Source organism: Micrasema longulum, unplaced genomic scaffold, assembly GCF_059751315.1.
Source record: "Micrasema longulum isolate JH-2025_06_02 unplaced genomic scaffold, ASM5975131v1 h1tg001914l, whole genome shotgun sequence".
In the NCBI taxonomy this organism is placed as follows: Eukaryota; Metazoa; Arthropoda; class Insecta; order Trichoptera; family Brachycentridae; genus Micrasema; species Micrasema longulum.
The window spans coordinates 93,740-115,821 of record NW_028279088.1 but is presented as its reverse complement, the minus strand read 5'-3'; the positions used below and the strand labels follow the sequence as shown (position 1 = coordinate 115,821).

Below are 22,082 nucleotides of genomic sequence, written 5' to 3'. Positions count from 1 at the left end.
TTTATTGGTGCTTTGGGTTTAGCGCAAAGCATGCTTTCAAATTTAATGTATTTCCCAATGTTTAAGGCATATCCATTTTGCACGTCAGGTTACAATTACTATTTCAAATTGGTTGACTCATAAAACTAATGTTCCACATAGATGCTAATTTCGCATTAAACATTTACACTAGTAACTCTTAGTATGCATCGCTGCCGTACATATTGTAGCACCACGGATGAATTAATGGGAAATTTGCCTAGTTTGTTCCTCCTCAGGCTGGGTGCACAGATAAGCACCTAGTATAAAATATGTGTCGATTAGACAACGTCAAGAGTAGAATGCAGTTTGATCACCCAAATAAGATACTTTAGGAAACAATGTACAAAATAACTTATAATATAAATTATATTAATTTTCACAAATGGTAAATTATCCGGCTGCAATGTTGATGAAACCGCACACGATTCAGATGTAAATATGTGAATAGTGTTACATGCACATCTTTTAAGGCCTGAATAACATTTTTCGACATATCCAAATTCAATTTGATTGATAATGTTATGTATAATAATATTACTAAGGTGGTAAAATGTACTACATATGTATCCTAATCAGAATAATTATTTTAAATAATAAATTCAATCACAAAGCTTATTTTTCTAAATTTATTTTTGTCATAAACCATGCGTACTTAGGAAAATAAATTTGGGAATAAATGGGGAGGAAAAGATTCTCAATTATCACGAAATTGTTTTTCTTTTCCTTATTTTCTTCCCCAAATAGTTTGTGTGATGTTGGTAGCATTATTGATATTTTTTTTGTAACTTATTAATCTTCAACCAATGTCAATTTTGTAATGATGGTTTATAATAAAAATAACTTGGTATACCAAATTACATAAATATCAAAGTTTAAAACATTCAAACTAATGGTCAAACGGTACTAAAGCGGCACTGCGCGGCAACACGAAATTTTATTTTCACTGTATTTGCGCGACACTCCATACAAAATTGTGATATGCAGCACAGACACTGTGGTGCCGTTAGACCTTAATTATGAACTTATTACTATTTGAGGAGTGTGATTTCATTTCAAAATCATTTTCAGTATGCTAATGCCATTTTATACATATATTATAGGTTTTTCATGTATTCTTGATAGTCTAATAAAGTGTAAACTCAGTCAATTATTTTACTAAAATTAATGATAAAATTACACAAGTATTTATACTGGAGAAGAAATAGCAGGTTAAAAAAAAAAGAAAATGAATACTACTTATATATTCCTATCACATATTGTTATAAAAAAATCTTATAGATTCCTCAGTCACAACATAATGCTAGTACTTTTACTAATGAATAAAATATAAATACGCATTTATTAGACAAATATTTGGATTAAAATACTTTATCAAGAGTAACACTGCATTTTAAGCAAAACGTTCTGTAGGTGGCAACCAGTATAATATGAATAAGCTTGTCCAATACTTTCTCATTATAATTATTCATTAAGACCACACTTTGTTTAGCTCTACTTTGGAGAATGCGAAGGTTTTACGTGCTAAGAGATCTTCCTTTCATGTATAATACACAACAATGAAAGGATAAAAGTAGCTGTCGAACAATTATGTAATGAATAGGAATATTCGGCATTAAAGAGTTCAAATATAGATGTAAGCAATATAAAAATTTACACTGGAGACAAATTTATTAAAATCTCATAGAATAGCAATGTGTCCATTAAATAAAAATATACACATCTAACACGGAAAGCTCTCTCTAACACTACAGCGGGCTAAATACGAAGCCGCAAGATGAAACGGAGCGCGGGTGGGAAGTTAATCAGCTGCACCTTCGGGGATGGAGGGAAGGGAAGTGTGGAGGGCAGGAGGGGGGCTGGGCAGAGGAAGAGCAGCTACGGGCTCCCTCCAATACACAAATTGAGAGAAATCTTCACACAATTCTCCTCGCACTGGTGGAAATAGGTGGTCCACTATGTAGCTCATGTTTGAATACCTGGAACGGATAAACATTATAGTTTCAACTCATAATTATTTATTTTACTTTAAGGATCATTTATAATAAATACATCATTTATTTATCGAGTGATCGTACTTTGAAACAATTTTAATCTACCTCATTAGGAGCGCCTGAATTGAGGCCTAAATTTCACTAGTTTTACTGACCAGTATTGGCGTATGAGTTTTAAATAGAGCATTTGAACAATTATGTCATCATTGATATTAATAAAAACTGTTCTTTATTCTCAATTTTTTACTGGGTCAAATACAAAAACATCATATATACTAGAAAAGTTAAATATATATTCTATTTAATAATACTAGTTTGATTACATTGCCGATTAGCATAAAAAATTATACAATCATGGATAAGAAGAGATATTTTTGACGACACAACAGATTATTGAATGCAATGTGTAAATGTTACGAATAAGTATTTTGATGTTTGAAGAAGAGTTTTCCACAACTGGAATTTAAATGTATAGGTTATGTATGAACTGTTATAATTAATGTTTATTGTTTCCAGAGTTGGATAATTTAAAACAAAAGTAGCATTTTCTTTTGCGCTATATTAATTAAGTGGAAAACACATTATACAGTTAATACGAATTATTTCATGCAATTTCCATGCTCACATAGAAATATCAATTTTAAAAATTAATTATGAAAATCTGTTTATTTATACTTCACAGAAGATGTAATAGATTTAAGATTTTTTGTATTATAAATTTGTTGTAGATAAATATGTAAATACATATACAAAAGAACACCTTCATGTAGCAACAAACCTTAGTATATTTTAAAATGACACTAAGACAGGACAAAGCTGAAATGAAATAAGCATTTTACGCAATGAACTGCAGTTAGCGGTTAATAAGCGTTCATTTGTTTTATTGGCGATGAAGTGGGCAGAGTGATGAAGTCAAGAGCCGGCGATGAAATGATGAGTTTGTGATGAAATCTTACCGCAGAGCATTTGGATGCGTCGCGTATCACATTCCTACACGGTGTCTATATTACACTTATCCTTAAATATGTATTGCACAGAAAATATCACATTGTTGTTCACTAAATATTAAATACTTTTTTTTGTATAAATATTATAAAAAATAAATATTTATGAATAAGCAATACGCTAGTAGGGAACAGGAGTACAGATTGGTGCAATATGTTGTCTAACCAGAGGAAATAGGTCATTCACCATGTCACTCTGCCCAGTATAACTGTAAAACAAGAAATATGGAGTAGTTGATAGGACTAAAATATTATGGAAAATAAATTATAAAAATGTATGCTTCCTTCATCAATAAATAATTATTATTCAATAAACTTATAAAAAATAATATTGATTTCCCATAAAATACAGCAAATATTTAAACCTTAGAGTACTTTTATGTTTTAGACATTAATATGTGTTAATCATGCTCAACTCATTTTATACACAAATGCATTGGAAAAAATATGTACATACACATTCATGTAGACTTCTTTTTTTGCAATGTCAAGAAAAAATAAATAATGGAATTTTTTGCAGCAATAAATATCGATGCTGGAAATGTAGCAACTTTACAGAAGAGCCAATCAAAGTTTTTTTTTTAAATAATAAAAAATCTCGTATTTTAAATTATCTAGGAATCACGCCAGAATAATATGCATGCATGCATGAGAATTTTTTTTATTAATTAAAAAAAAAAACAAAAAAAAATTACTGGCTCTTCTGTAAAGATGCTACATGTCGCTTTGCACGTTTTTCCTTTCCAGCGTTGATATAATTGTTCCCTAAGTAAATATTATATAGGTAAATATGGTAAGGAAATGTAGGTAGTGATTTAATGTGATTCAATGTGTAATCTACTTTAGCCATCGACTAACACTTATCGAATCGAGGACTGGAAGCTTTAAAATATAATGTTCTATTAGAAAAAAATAATCAACAATGTTTTGCGTATGTCCAAATATTTGTAGACAGGCTGGATTTCATTCCTAGGAAGTTATTTAGATCTAAATTAGGATATTTAAACATAAGCAGAATGGGGAATGTTACACGGTGTGTAAAGTGGCCCCGTGGTGTAATGGTCAGCGTGTTTGCCTACCATGCAAGAGATCTCGGGTTCGATTCCCGACATGGTTGACATGAAATATTTATTTAAAGGGGTGTTTATACACTAGAATACTTCATAGTCCCTGGACTGGCACTGAAATCTTATCTTCATGTAAAAAAATTATCAAGATGTGCTGTAGTTGGTGTTACCAATGCAGAAATGATGATAAAAAGTCAATCATATTCTTGCTCAAATTACTCCAAAATAAAACTGATATATTTTATGTAATGACACATTATTTATAATAACAATTAATTACTGTTAAACAAAACTTCTAGTATCAACTTTAAAACCCCAGTTGAACCTTATTTTCTAATGAAGCAAACAGAGCAATTATAATCATGTATCAACTGAAATTATCATATATAAGTCATAAAATAAAATACATGGTACATTTCCACAATTCCAACGATTAGCGCTTCCACCTTCTAATGGGCATCTTCAAACTGATGAATGAGTTCAAATCATTTTAAAATAAAATCACTTCAAACTGAGTTACAATCATTGGCTATTGTGATAAATTACAGGTACTAAACTTATTTATAAACATTTGCTTACATTTCTTGTGAAGACATAGTTATATATTATAAGAATTTTTTTTTCTGTTATATTTAGGTTGTATTTTCGGCAATATTTATTTTACAATAAATTTATCCTTTTAATTTTACACTTTTCAAAAAAAAACTTTATGTTTAAAATTAAAACTAACTAATATTTTTGTAAAGATATGCGCATATATTATATACCCCGATGATCAAAAATTTGAATGTAATAAAGAAAAACAATAATTACTAACAAAAATAAAGTTCAGGAAAATATTTTTTATATTGCATAAAGTTGAAATGTTTTGCAGGAAAAGTTATACAATTTTGGAATATGTACATACCATAGTACTTTGAGATATAAATCTTGCTTTAAAATACATACACTTAAATGTGCTGGAAAGCCACATTGCGCCAGATTATTAAACTGATCTGATTATGATAATGTAAAATTACAAACAAATCATGAAGTCATTTCCAGTCTGTATTTGCATACAGACATCTCATTATTCAGACTCGTGTCAAAACATGTCTATCTTCAAGTGTTTGTTATTTGGATTTGATTCAAAACTCCTTTCTTGATTTTGTCGATAGTGCTTATCTCTGCCTTACATAATGAACGGATCTCGACATTTGTGCACCTTTCGTACATAGTTTTATCACAAATCCGCCCAAAGGTTTCGAATTTTGACAGTTTGATATAAAATGATGCAGCCTATATAAATGATTTCCTTATATAAACATATAAAATAAATAAAATTACAAGTAATTCTACAAATGACAAACTAAAAAAAAGCTCTGTTTGCATTATTAGAACAAAACAACTAAGACTATAAACTTTGTTAGAAACAAGCATGCATTAGTGGTAGTAAAACAAAATAATGCGTTAATAATGTAAAAAGTAACCCTGTTATGAGAAAGTAAAACATGATTAAAACTTACGATGATTGGAATGTTTGGGTCAACTCGTGCTTTAGTTCGCCTTTGTAATTTATTGTGAATATTCGGACTATTGGAATTCCAACAGTTTCGTACGCACACACGTCCTGAAAAAAAAAATTGGTTAGCTTCATTCCGTATATCAAACAATATGCAGCGTACCATCTGTTGCATAAAGGCAATGTGATCAGTCTTACGCTTCAGGGCCACGCCTGGTGAAATCTTGCAGTGTTAAATTTCAGGACGACCCTCCAAGGAATCGAACCCGGAACCTCAAGCATTTTTGATTTTTTTTTTTTCAAAAAGATTTACCCGTTAAGCCTCTGTTTAGAGGCTTGTCAGCAGGTGGGAAAGAGGGGATAAGGAAGGAGGTTATGAAAAATACACCACAACACCCAGACCGGTGGAGAAAAAAATCTTTCTTGAATTTTTTTCTTGCAACTGGCGGGAATCAAACCCGCGACGCCGGTTTCACAGTTAGCCGTATAACCAACTGCGCCTGTTGGAGAAAGGCCCATGGTAGGAAAATGCGCCAACTACTACACTACGAGGCCGACTCATCCCCACTCGATTTCGTGGAAGTTCGGTAGTTTTTAAATTCTTTATTTATTTGTTAACAGATTATCAAACTAAACCAAAATTATTTCCAATATTTTTATGCATCGTATTATCATCACTATGATTTTTTCATGTTTTGTATTTTTGAAATTACTCCACCCGTGACGCCACGAGTTGGCGAGTTGTGCTTACATTTAAAAGTAGAACCCCATAGCTGACAAAATGCACTTAACATTGAAAAAAATTGCTACCCGGAGACCGGAAATCTATCACAATATATCGCAACGCTATAATGAATTGGTTATAGTTTACAAGAACCTGTGACGTTTCAAAGAAACTTCACTGTACAATTAAATTTCCCGTAGCACTGAATTTCCCCATTCAAAAGAATGAAAAATTGGAAATTATTATGGAAGTCACTCTTTTTTAATGACCTTTGCGTGTAACACAGATTGAAAAATTTGACACGCATCAGACATTACTAAATAATTATCTTAATTAAAACTGATTAGGAATTAAAGATAGTGCGAAGTGTATTCAGCCCTTACATTGATTCTATTTCCATAGCCAGCATAGAAGGGTTTGCTCCCTTCGGGGAAAAGAGCCATAATGTCAGAGAGACACTGAATCTTGAATTCTTCAGGTTTTTTCTCAATCACTTCTCGGTGGAACGCTCGCAGGAGTGAGGTTGGGTTGAGCAGCAGGGGACCATCGGGAAGAGAGAGGTCTCCTTGCTTTATGGATCGCAAATATTCACGAGTAACCTGAAAAAAATCATAATCACATAAATTCATGAAAGTTCTGAACACTGTAAACAAACTGTTTGTAAAAGTTGACAAAAACAGAAAAGAGATTTACAACAACTTATTCAAATGTAAAGAAAAACATAAAAGATTGTCAGTTCCTGTGGAGTAAAAAGTTTGTTTAGGGTTTGATTAACGAAGTAATAACAATACGAATTCATGATTAAATTTCAGATCGTTCAGATGTATAATAAGCTTTTCTGGAGTCCATCATCAGGGTTAATGTTATTTATGTAACGTTATGTTCTTAGGATTTGTACCGTGCCGCAGTCGTTGATATATGCAGCTTGTTAATTCAAAATCTGTATTGTTTCACAGTCTACGCTTTTATGCAGTTTTTTTATAACTAGGTGCCAGGACGATTTTAACCGCATTATTCTTATTCTTAGAGGCGGGGGTCAGTGCTATGCTTTAAGCTTCTGACGTCACTGTGACCCGTGAAGATCTATTGTGACAGGTCCCCGTGAATAGTTCTCGCCCTCCAAGTCCAGGTATCGCACCAATCACATACAATAATTTCTGTTTCTATTGTCGGAATGTTTGTAAATCTCGATCGCTTCTTTTACCAATCGAGTTTGGTAACTCATCGGGTTCCCTAAGATTACTGGTTGGAAAAAAAACTTATGCCCCTTTCTATGTAGCGTTGACCATAGCCGATTTTTCATAATGAGGAAGTTCAGTGCTATATGAAATTTGATTTAAAAATGTTTTCTTATACGCGATAACAATAAGAGCATTTAACTGTACGGGGAAGTATCTCAAAAATGTATACAAATTAACTAATTTGAAACGTCACAGGTTCTTGTGAACAATAACCAATTGATTATAGCGTTGCTATGTGTTGTGATAGATTCCAGATTCAGGGTAGCAATTTTTTGAAACAATTAGTGTATTACACTACAGGTTTCTACTTTTAAATGTTAGCATTATTCACTGACGACTAATCGGGATGTCACGGGCTCGGGATGTCACGGTACTCGGGATGTCACATTTTAGAAGTGCAAAACTTAAAAAAATATGCGATGATAATACAACACATTTTTTTTGGCTTAGTTTGATAGTCTATTAACAAATAAAAAAATTTAAAAAAACCACTGAACATACTCATTACGTAATAACCCTGAAAAACGCATTGTACAATACATATTCAAATTAATTTTTCTCTCACCTAGAAATGTATCAATGTAATTTTCTGTTTGGTATCTTAGTCAAAAAAAGAAAAGATCCATCTATTTCAACCACCTAACTCTATGGCATAATTTAAGTATCAACATGATTAATGTATTTGATTATATAATGAATATTGTATTTAATTGTGCTATACATGAGCTATGAAAAAAAAAAATGTTTAAAAAGCACATAAAATAAAGAGCAGTTACCTTAGCCTGCCCAATGGCGCGAGCTGATAAGTAGAGAAGCTTGTATCCATTATTTTTGATTTTGGTGAATAACTGAGCCACACCACTTTGTGCCCAATCCTTTCCGACCATTGGGAATATGTGACCAAGGACATCCGACCTGCATTCACAATCATTAGAAAAGGAAATATTTTATGATTCCTTAAGATATTCACTGTGGATTTTAAAAGGTATAAGGGATATCTCAAGAAGTCTAGTAAATTGTTTACTAATCTGCCTTTGAGTCATTGATCTGCTCCCAGAATTTTTAAGACCTTTATATATATTATGTAGAGGATCTACTGCGTCAGAGGGAACATATGGGAATGAATATAAAAATTCAAAAGATCAAAATCTTTTTCTGAGAAATAGATTTTACTGTAGATTAAAAAAGAATAAAAAATATTTTGTAAATAAACGTACTTAGTGATGGTGCCATCAATATCAGAGATGACGATCTTATCATCATGTCTCCAACGGAATACATGGCATTTACAGCGTGAAGTTCCTTGGTATGCAGTTGTAACGCTGAATAACATTTCGTTCATTCCTTCACGCAAGTTTAAGCTCGCCTAAAACAAAACACTTATTGGTCAGTGTCAGCAGACTGTTTGAATCAGTGTCACAAGACATACAACAAACAAAATCTTAATATAATCAGTACCACAGTGATTTGGATTGCGCATACATTACCAGAAATAAATTAATGATACTAAAAATCAATTTAATTTTGTAACCAATTTATCATGACTGTGACCCAACAGCTTTTGCATGCAGCAATATTTTCAACTAACACTTCCATAGGATCCATACATGTCCACAGCATATCAGCCTTGAACAACGAGGCATTTTTAAGGGCCATATGTGCAGAAAAAGAGAATTTTCAACTTACAATCTGTTCTGAGGAGAGTCTTAAAGTTTTCCTAAATCTGTCTGAGTGTTTGGAATGTATCTGCGGAGTATTGTTGCTGGTGGCTCCGCCTTCGTCAGATTCCTCGGAGCTTTGTGAGCCGCTGTAGCCGCCGCCTCCTACGCCCGGCTCGCTGCCCACTCGCCCCGTGCTGCTCAGCAGAGGGAAGGATGTCTGAGTGCTAACTTCTTGGGGACTCTCACACTCGGATTTGGATATTTCTTGATCTAAAGAAATAAAATAATTACAATAACAGTTATGGATCTTTATATTCACTGCGTGAAATATAGTTTTTCGGGATAAACACAGGTTCCAAAAACACTCAATATTACTATTATTAATATTACGATTAATTAATGGGTTGTAAACATGTATCTAATGTGTATCTAATAAATTAGATACACATCTCTCAAGCTTGCACATTATTTTTTTTTTTTTAATTCACAAAAAAAAAAACAAAAAAACAGATAGGCGATCACATGTAAATATAAGTAAAGAGGATATGTTTACATTATACATATTTGTATTTTTTCTTTTATTTTTTTATTGTATTATTGCCAGTTTAACTAAGGTAACTAACCTTTACTAACTCTGTACTAAGACCGGCAATTTAATTATAAATACATTATATGAACTTCGTCCCTGTTAATGTGTAACAAGCAGTAATGCAGTAATATTTTTCAATTCACATGAACATATAAAGATCCCCATTACAGTAAGTCTAAAAATTCTTAGTGTCGTAAATGAAATAATTAGACATGAAAAAAAATACTAATCATTCAAACAAACCTTCACTTTTTTCTATATCTAGAGATTGTTCCACAGATCTCACTTTGTCTTGAATATTGACAGTCGAATTCTGCTCTAAATTAGTACGACTTCCATCAATGTCATCAATACTAGGTTTAGAAATGTCACTGCAAAAAAATATGTATGGGCTGTAGAAATTAAAACACACATAATCCTTTTTTTAAATTCTCATTTCATTTATTTCCTAATTCTTTATTAAACTGAATATTTTTGAAAAAAATGTTTCCTTGTTTTGGGTAGAGAAAACTAAGAAGAATTACTAAAACACATTCATAAAAAATAATATGGATAATTAAAATTGTATAATAAATTCACTATGTAGCAGGTAGTCATGGTTTGTTATTATTTTACACTGAATATAAAAATGTCTGCCTTAAAACAGGTTATACCTAGTAAGACAGATAACACATAATCCAGAAAAATCTATTGCCAAAAAACACAGTAGATAAAGGAATTGTTATGTTTGTTAATAAACCATTATTATTATTATTAATATTATTATTTACATCATGTGGATGTAAGTCCCAAGTCCAGTGCAATGATTTGAGTATTAAATTATATTTCTCAATGACTTTCTTTAGGGTTTTAAATTTGCCTCGAGAATCTCATAATTTCACTGAAACCTTTTTGAAAATGTTGAATAGTAAATCAGAACTTATTTTTAGTTTTTAGATGATCAATGAAATACTGCACATTAAACGAAAGATGGATACTTACGGAGCACTTTGCTTTTCGGCAGACCTTCTCCAGTACCACCAGGAGTACCCCTGTCTCTGCTGCGTCTTCTCAGCCCCCCCATCGGTCCCCTGGACTCCTGCCTTCTCCCTCGTCCCATCCACTGCTCCCGGTAAATTCTGAACAACACTCTGTAAAAATAATAATAACAATTTCAATTACCTTCACAAAGCATTAATAGAAGCCTGCAATTAGCAGCAGATCAGATCAGTTCATTTACAAATTGATTAGATACTTTTTAAGGCCTACGAAACCAAATAATTAAATGTTGTGAAGTTGCTTTGTAATAATTAGAACAAAGTATACATCATTTAGTAAATTTCATCTATGCTTACTTTTGCATGGATATTGGAGGTATTGATGAAGAATTATTTATGAAGATGATCGGTCATAACTTTCAGGTGATAGTTCTGATAACATTAATTAATTTATCTTGCTTAATGTACCAAAATTTTAAATGAGTACAACGGCAGACTAATTTTTAAGATGCAATATCTTTCATTCAACAGTATACAATATTAGTCTCCGTTGTACCTTACTACGTACCTTTAACCGTTTAAATGTCAGAGAAATTTAACAGGTATCGGGAAAGAAAAATACTGTCAATAGGGATAAGTTTTGCAAGAGGATATCACGCAGAATCAAAAGTGAAATGGTGTCTGTTCATTTTAGGCATTTTGTAAGACATATTGTAGATATTTACATGCAAATGATCACGTTACACTGTACCATGCTTTTTTAAAATTATAAACCTTTATTAGAACATACATAAAGAAATAAAAATAGAAACCTTACTTTTATTACACTTTTACATTGCTCTTGACTGCAACCCCCTCCCTTAAGGGAGTCGCATATTCAAAAAGATTAAAAAACAGTGGATTATAAGGATGTAAAAATTTATGATTGTGAGATGTGTAAAGGAATTGCAACAGATAAACAATTACCTTGGGCAGGGGTCTGTGGAACACAATGAGAGAGATCAGCATAGGAGCAGCAGCCAGCCACGGCATGTACTGGTCTCCCAAACGCACCACGAGGCGCGGGTTCTGCAGCAGGGAGGGGTCAGAACAGAGGTTCTCAAAGCGGATGGCTTCCTGCTCAAAGGCTTCGGCCAAGGTCGCAGGAGACTGCTGTAGGCAAGCTGGGCCACACAACGAAAGACCCACGTATCCCCTAAAAATTTACAAGTTTAAGAATATCAATTAGAATATTGCATATTATTATATGTAACAAAATATAAATTTCATGAAAACAGATACATAATAATATAAGAAAAACAAATATCAAAGTTCAAACACAATAATTAAAGTAAAAGAAACAATATTCTCATAACTTTCTCTCAGTAACACAAAAAATGTCAGAAACCAAAGATAAAACAACCTAATCTTGATGTCTGTGGAACCCACAGAAAAGTTACATCCATTTCACCCTAAGAGTAATGACGCGCTACAGCTATATATATGCCATTTCGCTCTATTCCGTAGAACAAAAGCTTTGCAAATTTTTGGTTTAACGGTGTAGCGGACGGTTTTGTCGCTGTGCTTGCGATTCTCGACATGAGTAACTAAGACCCATTTTTTGCTATAAACTATAGCAAACATCGTGATTAATAATCCTAGAACGATTTTTGCCCGTATGGCACAAATTAAATGGTTTTGGTAAAAAATAAATAATAACAATACATAACCGGACATGCTCAACATAAAGTCCATCAGGTAAAACCTCAAAATAGTGTCAAAATTAGCAATGTCAAATATAATAATTTAAAATATTTAGGTAACATAATACACACAGAAAAATTCATACATATTCACTTACTTGCAGAATATCTTAATATCATCCTCATCAGAGTAGTTTCCTTTGCACATGGGACCTTCCACTGATGACGGAGACTGGGGAAGTGATGGTCCATTTCCCGACTCGTAATCTTCTTCTGTTGCCATCGCTGCGTTTATATCCACAGTAAGAGATTCCGATACTGCAAGTGTAAAAATATACATATTCAATTTATGATAGAAAACGATACATATCTGTCTACGGACATAAAATAATATTATTAATCTGTTACTCATAGTATGTAATCAGAACAGTGATACTTATATCAGCACATGAATTTTACATAATTTTATCATTTTCATAGAGTAAGACGAGGAAACAGTAGAGATAAAGTTAGCAAGAGATACATCCTTTGATAACACATTTTAACAAAGAAACTAATAAACGTCCGTATTTTGTCAAATCTGGTACATATAAATAAAACTAGAATTCAAAACCCACCATTAGGAAGTGATGTGTTTCCATGACTAGGGGGGAAGTACAGGGCAGCTACCTCAGGATCTATAGCTCCAGTGGCGAGCTCGGCCAGATACATTCCTTCAGTTTCTGCACTTTGCACTTGCGCACGTGACGGCTTCATGAAATTAAACATTCCACTCAACATTGATGAGCTGGTTCCCTGCACTTCTGAAGTAATGGGGATTTCTAATTGGCCTAGAGACAAAAAAATGCAATAATAAGAATTACAGCATCAGACTTGGGAAGAACAAATTTTAATAAATTATTTTGATTTCACCAGGAATTTAACTCAGAACTCCGTGGGTCTGTGTAAGTAGCAAGCGGCTTAGCCATTACGTCCCAGAGGCTGCCCTTTACATATTATCGATAGTTTTATCAAGAAAAAAAAGTAAGTTCCCTCCACACATCTGAAATCATTTAAAGACCTTTTTATTGGTCTGGTTACAGGGCCTTTTTATTGGTTTTGCCTATATTATAATTCTATTTTATAAAAATGTACAATTTCACTACCCACAATTCTTTATTATATTTGACACTTATGCTTTCATTGTCTCTTTCACTTTAATTGTATCAAACTAAGCAATAAAATACAGCTTATTAAAAAATCTAGAACTTACAGTCGATCGAATCATAGTTTTTTTTTACAATTGAATATTGCAACTGTAAAGGAAAGCGCAAAATATTTCATTCACTTCAACAAGAGAGCAACAAAAAAATTATATGAATGTACCCTGGTCCTGCATGTTGAGCTGATCATCCATAGCGGCGGTGGCTTGTGGAGGAGGAGAAGGGAGCTCCCCCCACCTCCAGTTTTGTGAAGGAGGAGCGCCCTCCGTAGAACACGCGGCTCCCGAGCCTCGCGCCATCTCCAGCTCCGAGTCTGATTGTACTGGAGTACCATCCCCTCTAAAAAAATGTTTGTATTGAATTAAATCAAATTATGTCTTTAATAACACCAAAGTTTGTAATTAATAGATATTTAAAACAAATTTTACTGCTATTGTTCCAAAAAATAAATAAATGAAGCAACATTCTTTCTAAGAGCATAATATTTTTTGAATGTTAGAAAAGAATGACCTTTTGTGTATTTCATTAACATATTTTTTTTAAATCAGCACTAAGTATAACTTCATCACAGTATAATTAGTAGTTTTATTTTGACAATGTTTTATTTTGACAATGTTGACATTTTATCAAAATAGGAAGGTTTACTGACCTGTTGGACTCATTGGCGACATCAGTGTCACTGTAGAAATGCACATCGGGAATCATCTTTGTCATGGAGTACATTTGACTAGGAGACACGTCACCTGTGTCCAATTTCTCTACACTCAGTCTATCGGTTGCATTAACCTTCTCAGTCTCCACGAGATCGGGGACAACAGCTTCAGATTGACTAGAATAACCGTTGGAACTAGAAGACGACTTCCTCTGCGCATTCTTCTTCTTAGAACCGGACTTCTTCGTCTTCTTCTTTTTCTTGTTGCTCCCGTTCGACTGGGACTTCGGTAGGTCTTCCGATTGATTCTGACTAACTGACTCTTCCACAGCCTGTTTGACTTCAGTCGTAGGCGGCAAGGTGGAAGGTTCTAGCGACATTGATATTGGCCTAAAATCATTGTTTATACTAATTTTCCTAACAACTTCTTTGGCATGGCTGTCCTTATCACTTACTTCTTCAGCTCGGAACGTTTTAGCAGTTCCTATAGGTACATTAGTAGCCGGTTCGGGTTTGGGAACATAATCGTGGGGTTGATCATCTAGGCCATCCATGGTGAACATGGGCTCTTGCTCGTGAGAATTTCGATTTTGATCATAATCATACATCTTGTTGTCATTGATCATCTGATATTCCCGTTTTTGAGCAGAGAAATCTGACTTTTGGGTTCCCTGGCCATCTGTGTATCTGGAAATAGAAGAGCAGTGATTTGTAAGAGTAATCACACAAAATACTTCATTAAATAATGTGTGGTTTTGGAATAAATTGGGAAAATCACCCATTCGAGGGAAAGGTATAAACAGGCAATGTTGTCTTCTTTACCTCCTGTGTGAGAAGTCCGACACCTGGTTTTGGTACTTGTCCAGGGGAAAGTCAGCAGAGTTGCGACGCGGCAGAGAGGAGGGCTGAGGGGGATACAGAAAGCCGCTGTCAGGGATAGGAGAGGTGGCAAGGTGAGCCGAAGCTTCCACCTCGTCCTCTGGTACCTCCTCTACGAAGAACGCCTCTCCAGACTCGCCCAGCTTCATGTGAATGTTTAGCGGCTCCCCATTAAGCTCTAAATCCACCTGAAAAATAAAGTAAAAATGTAGATAGCTAGCCCAACAAAAACAAGGAAATCTTTTGGAAGTAATTAAGTGAGATTTTTTATATTTACAAACAAAAAGCTTTCTAATTTTTTTTTTAATATACAACGCCCTTGAAGTAATTTTCACAAAAATGACGCATGTAAATCATCCTAAATAAAATTATAATAAACTGATTTGAAATTATTTGTTGAAATAAAAGACCAGAAATACTCTAATCTGTCGGCCTAGTGGTGTAATAGTCAGTGCGTTTGCCTACCATGCAAGAGGTCTCGGGTTCAATTCCCGACATGGTTGATATGAAATATTTATTTAAAAGGGTGTTTTCTCACTAGAATATTTCATAGTCCCTCGACTGGTACCTGAAGCGTAAGACCTCACTTTCATGAAACAAAATTGATCGAGATATGCTGCGATTGGTTTACCAATCCAGTGCCCTATGCACCATTAGGTGCGGAAAGGAAATGATGATGAATACTCTAATCCATAAATTTTGAATATTTAGTGACCGGTTTCATCGCTTTCGCTACATCTTTGAGACTGAAGTATTGAATAATAAATTTTCATACATAAATATCGATTGAACATCTCAATATGAACTGATAAAGATATCGTTTGTAATCGTGGCCCGAGTGGGCAAAATGACATATTCAGAATTATTTATACATACGATGATCAGTATGGACAAGAAGACATATTGGCACATATAAAAAAATATTTAGAACAAAGAAATTAAAAAAAAATTTTTTTTTTTAAAAAACAAATTATTTATTTATTTATTAACGGACATTGTCCATGTATACAATTTATAAGGTTTAAATATTACAATAAAAAAATAGTTTAAAACATTTTTTAAAAAAGAAAGAAGCATTGACAAACATAAGAGACATCGAGACAAGATCTGGACTATTTATTTAGTGCTCGTTTAAATCGTTGTAAACAAAAACCAAAAAAGTCCAGATCTTGTCTTGAGTTAACAATACGACAAAGATGGGTCATTGGAGAATTTAGGCCATAGTTTGTTCTATGCTGATCGATGAACAGTACTTCATTGTTTCTCAATCTATGAGTCGGAATATTGAATTTTACTTGTCCCAGTAATGATGGAACATCGATTATACCATTTAGTATGCCGAACATATATATGGAGTCAATATTAGTTCTACGTTTTTGTAGACTAGAAATATTTTACATTGACTCTATTTCAGCATAAGAATAATTATCTCTCTCTAGTCCGAGCATCCACGCTATTTTTCGAAGCAAGCGATGTTAGACTGGCGGCCGTACGTTGTCGGCATATCAGACTCCCCCCTCCCCACCTCGTTTCTCCCCTGCAGAAGTAAGCAACCATTTGCTTTTTTTGATATTTTATATTTTTTAATTTTATTCGTTCCAAAAAAATATTTTAATTTGCCAATATGTATTTTTGCTCATGGTGATCATCGTGGTTTCGGATGTGACAGGGTTAAATGAACACCCTGTATAACAGAAGTGAATAAACCTTTATAAAGTGAGCTGATTTATACAAATTCTGGCTTTGTATTCATACTAACAGTCAAATGTGAGGTAAAATTGAAGGATATTTGGTAAATGAATAATACTTATTGTTAAAAACAGATAAGTAATAAATCTGTGGGTGAATCACTTTATGAATACAATAATAGAGGTTAGAAATGTTACAGGAATAACGTGAATAATTCATATTTGTTAAAAACATTAAATAAACAAAGGTTATATTTAAGATACGCAAATGATTACAATATATAATAATATAAATATCTGTGTAACTGAAAAGAAAGTAGTATTTAAATAAATAATTTCAATCAGATAAAATATCTTATTAACTCCCAAAAATTTAAGTTTGTTGGTGAAAATTCTTGCAATTTATTATAGAATGACATCTTCAAGACGTATCTTTAATATAAAATTCAATGTATTCATACAATCCTTACTGTTTTTGCACCTATTTGTAAAAACATGGAATTCTATAATAAAGTTACCAGTCTTGAAGATGTTGCGAAAGCGATGAAACCGGTCACTGATTTTTCCAAATTTGTGGATGTGAGTATCACACTTCTATAACTGTCAAAGAGGTTCTCCATCTCTGTTGAAATAGCTCAAAATGTCTGAAAACCCCTTGTGGGTTAAATTTAGAACTCTTTAACATTTTGTTGAAAAAATCTATACTAATAAAAAAAATGAGGCAAGTAGTAATTTTGCGTCACAAGACAATAAATTTCCCGCCATGTGACATCGATTTTACATGCATATTTAAAAAAAAAACTTTTTAAATCAAATATTTGAAGATCATACGTCATACGCAATCTTTGATTCTTGTAAATCTGAATTGCCAAAATGTATAATGTTATTTTACAATTGTATTGTGTTCATGCTCGTTGCTTGGAGTTCTCCCCTAGTTGCCCCACAGAAAAGATCAAAGGAGTGTATCTAGACAAAAGATTTGTTTTGATAGTATGCCTTGCTGGCTTCAAAATTCACCGTGAATAAGTCTAGAATCTCGTTCTACATACTAATACTCATATACCAAGGCCATACTGACAGAATGCATCAAGTCAGGAGTCTATACAGAGAGTTCTTTAAACCCTGTCACATCCGAAACCACGATGATCAGTATGGGCAAGAAGACATATTAGCATATTAAAAAAAATATTTAGAACGCAGATTAAAAAAAAATATATTTATAAAAACAAATGGTTGCTTACTTCTGCAGGGGAGTAAGCAACCATTTGTTTACTCCCGAAGCGAGGAGAGCGTGGCCATATGGTTGACGGTTTATTAGACTCCCCCTCCCCTTTCCTCGCTTCACCCTTGCAGAAGTAAGCAACCATTTGTTTTTTTAAATATTTTATTTTTGTAAATTTTAATCGTTCTAAAAATGTATTTTATTGTGCCAATATGTCTTCTTGATCATACTCATCATCGTGGTTACGGATGTGACAGGGTTTAAAGAACACCCTGTATATTTCAAATATTTTTTAATATAGGCGCAAGATGTTGATTAAAAAAATTATGCTATGCCTAGAATAAATATAACACTTTCAAAGCTTTTAAAAAAATTAAAATAAAATAAAATTGTGGGAGAAATAATGCGTTGAAAGAATAAAAAAGCTTCAAATTCACAAAAATTATTATTGAGAATAATATTTCGTCGCCTTCCAACATACCCGTCAGAACAGTTGTTTCAATACATGAAGGTGCTGGATATGAGACGACTGTACCGAAAAGAAGCACTTACACACATCTGGTCGAATAATAAGGAGAGGTCTCAGCAAAGTGTCCGTACGAGATTCCCAGAGCATGAATTATGTCATACCCAAAGCCCAAACGACTTTTGCTCAGAGACATCTCTCATTTATCGCACCAAGAGTGTTCAATATTTAGGAAGCGCGTATTAAGCGCTCAAGGACAAAAACTATTTTCAAGAAAGGAGGTGAGGACTGGATTTTCCTTAGCGGGAGGGATTTGAGTAGGAAACTCCTTGATGATTTTCTGAATGTTTGAGTTTACTGTTTACCATATTGATTAGCCATATATATACCTTTCAGACCTGAAACTGAAATTTGTATTTTGCTGAGAAACTTTGCCTTTTATATGATAGTTAGACATAACTGAGATAAAAAAATAAAAAATCCGGAAAATCCAGTTTCCGATAACACCCACCCTCACGATCGTGCTGGTCAGGACTATGTTCATACAAATAAAAGTAATCTCACATATCTTAAAGTCTTAAAAATAATTTAAATAAAACTGTTCAGTGAAAAATATCATTTTTTTTATTTTAAAACGTAGAAGAAAAAGTCAAAGTGATTTGTTTTTTAGGTGAAACATTTTCAAGCAGTGAAATAAGTGAAAGGCAGAGGTATGTGTTGCACTTTTAACATTATATTTTTGTAATAAAATAAATAAAACAACTTTGTTTTAAACCACTAATTTTTATTTTCAAGAGATTTTCAAATCTCCGTCGCTATTGAGATATCCAAGTTAAGTTTATTGTTAATTCTATGGTTTATTGTGTGTATTTTTTTAGACTATTACTTGATGTATTTATTAAAGACCGGACACTGCGATCAATATATATGTCCTCGTGGTCCTCACCCACTGTGTACTTAGTTTAGAAAATACCTAGAAATTATTGGAAAAGCGTTTAAACTTCCCCATTAATTTTGTCTGTTTTTTCGTTGTCAGTTTGAGGCCCATTGTTTGAAAAAAAAAACGATAAATAATTTTAAAGTATAAAAGATCCACAGGAATCAAATCAGGTCTGAAAGGGTTAAAATAATAATGTAACCCGCTTTTAAAGTAAATTTGTTTTATTTTTATTTGCCTCAATTAAGATGCAATTTTTAGAATCAAAATAATAGAAAAATGCATTTCACACATACTGTTTTGAAAATTGTGGAGTTTTATCATTCTCCTTCGTGCCTCAAATAACAGTAAGATCCAGCATGAAAAGCATAAAAAATGTCCACCTTTGTACTACTCGGTGAGTCATAAATCTATCACTCAAAATGTTATCTTAAAAGTATAGTTAATAATTAAAAAAACAATATATCAGACGGGAAAAATTCCAAGTACTTAAGCGGATCAATTGAAGGACCAAAGGTTAATCGTCATTTTCATTACGATATCTCTTACGCACTACAATACCATTTTATGTATTAAATATTTATTTTTATGCTTATATTTTCTTTTTTTCATAAATTTTCAAGAAACTTTGCCATACAATTTGATGCTCTAATTTTTACCACGCGCAAGAAAACATTTTTTATATCCAATGTGCCGCGGGACAGAACTTCCCCATTGGACAATGTTTATCAGCTTAAAGCTAAGGTTTCCTAGGACAGCGGTGCCCGTATTTTAACGGCCGTAGTGAACGGTGATGCAGTAGACAGCCGTCGTAACGTCGACTAGAGAGTGGTTTCCTAGGAAAACGGTGTTAAATGGTGTTGATAAGCTAGGGTTTCCTAGGACAGCGGTGCCCGTATTTTAACGGCCGTAGTGAACGGTGATGCGGTGGACAGCCGTCGTAACGATCACTAGAGTGTGGTTTCCTAGGAAAACGGTGTTATCAACACCATTTAATACCGTTTCCCTAGGAAACCACTTTCTAGTCGACGTTACGACGGCTGTCCACCGCATCACCGTTCACTACAACCGTTAAGATACGGGCACCGCTGTCCTAGGAAACCTTAGCTTAACTTTACTGACTGTAAAATACTAGTCTTGGATTTTTTTGCGGAAGATTTATGTAGGTACCTCTTTATTAAGCCATATAATAGCATACTCAGTTCATTTTTTATAAAAACTGGACAAGATGAATGTCGGAAATGGGCGACTCACGTCATGCATAGTATTTATGTATTGTTATAAATTATTACGCGTATGAATTCATAATGTGATATAATTTTGAATCTGAAGCGACACCACAAAATGAATTTGCCCGAAGTTCAGCCTTAATTGGATACAAAAAATGTTTTCTCACACGCGGTAAAAATTAGATCATTAATAGAATCCTTAAAATTTATTCATAAATTATCCACTGATGTAATTGTAGACGAAGAATTAAAATTTGAATAAATCTGTAGTAAACATGGACACAATACGAGAATATCAGAAAAATATACAACCTTCCAAAACGAGAAAAGGGCAATCGAGACTAATAAACCATGGACTGAAATTATACAATAAACTTCCAGACAAAACTTAACAAAAGACTCGGATGACCTTTGCAAAAGATGTTAAAAATATTATTATTAACAGTAGAATGTGAATTTTAAAAGTAAAAATATTTTGTTAAATGTGTGTAAACCCGTAAGGGTGTATCAATGAAAAATTTTAATATATTTTTTTTTAAATATACGGAAGCTTCTTAAAAATGTATGAAAAAAAGAATTCAATAAAAACGAAATACTTTGAACGACGTTACTGTTCATATGAATCAACCAATTATAAGAGGGTTGTGAAAGATTTCTGGTTCACGGTAAGTCAACGAACCAATTGGCAGAACCGACTGAGAAGAAGCGGAAGAAAACTTGAGACGTCACATGCGGAGTAATATCAGAAATATAAAACTTTAAAAAATCATAGCACCGATAATACGAAACATACATTTAAAAAAAAATGCTTGGTTTAGTAGTCTATTAACAAATAAAAAAAACCACTGGGTTGGATCAGAATACAATAAATTGAACACCAAAAAACTGGTTCAGAAATATAAATTATAAAATATTTTTTTAAGAGTCGGGCTGCGAATGCTGAGAAGTCCTCTGCCGAATCTTTATTTTGCTAGAATTTTTTTAATACTAAGCGTAGTGAGTTGCCGCGATTCGCATCCGTAGAGGAGAATATATGCTATGCAGACATTGCATAGGCGACGTTTAATTTTCACCGATGTATCTATTAGTTCATGATTATTATCAAGGAAAACTTACACAGATCCATTTTCGTAATATAATACCTCAAGGGGGTATTACAAAAGCGATTCTATGAAAATCGCCCTCGTGATGTAATAGTCAGCGCGTTTGCCTACCATGCAAAAGGTCTCGGGTTCGATTACCGACATGGTTGATATGAAATATTTATCTAAAAGGGTGTTTTTACGCTAAAAATATTACATAGTCCCTGGACCTGAAGCGTGAGACTGATCACCTTACCTTCATGTAGC

General features: G+C 33.3%; 1 protein-coding gene across 2 annotated transcripts in view; it reads right to left on the bottom strand.

The window, feature by feature from the left end:
• Positions 1–646: 646 nt before the first annotated feature.
• Lpin (phosphatidate phosphatase LPIN) overlaps positions 647–22,082 on the bottom strand; it is a 72,505-nt gene continuing 51,069 nt past the window's right edge. For both annotated transcript variants that reach the window (XM_088238533.1, XM_088238532.1), the window contains exons 3-16: positions 15,135–15,379; positions 14,310–14,999; positions 13,824–13,999; positions 13,076–13,288; positions 12,617–12,776; positions 11,743–11,971; positions 10,781–10,929; positions 10,043–10,170; positions 9,236–9,480; positions 8,767–8,915; positions 8,326–8,464; positions 6,692–6,907; positions 5,589–5,692; positions 647–1,997 (exon numbers count right to left, since the gene is read on the bottom strand). In XM_088238533.1, coding sequence (XP_088094659.1) covers positions 1,820–1,997; positions 5,589–5,692; positions 6,692–6,907; positions 8,326–8,464; positions 8,767–8,915; positions 9,236–9,480; positions 10,043–10,170; positions 10,781–10,929; positions 11,743–11,971; positions 12,617–12,776; positions 13,076–13,288; positions 13,824–13,999; positions 14,310–14,999; positions 15,135–15,379 — 3,021 coding nt within the window. In that variant the 3' untranslated portion in view covers positions 647–1,819. The remainder of the gene's footprint in view (positions 1,998–5,588; positions 5,693–6,691; positions 6,908–8,325; positions 8,465–8,766; positions 8,916–9,235; positions 9,481–10,042; positions 10,171–10,780; positions 10,930–11,742; positions 11,972–12,616; positions 12,777–13,075; positions 13,289–13,823; positions 14,000–14,309; positions 15,000–15,134; positions 15,380–22,082) is intronic.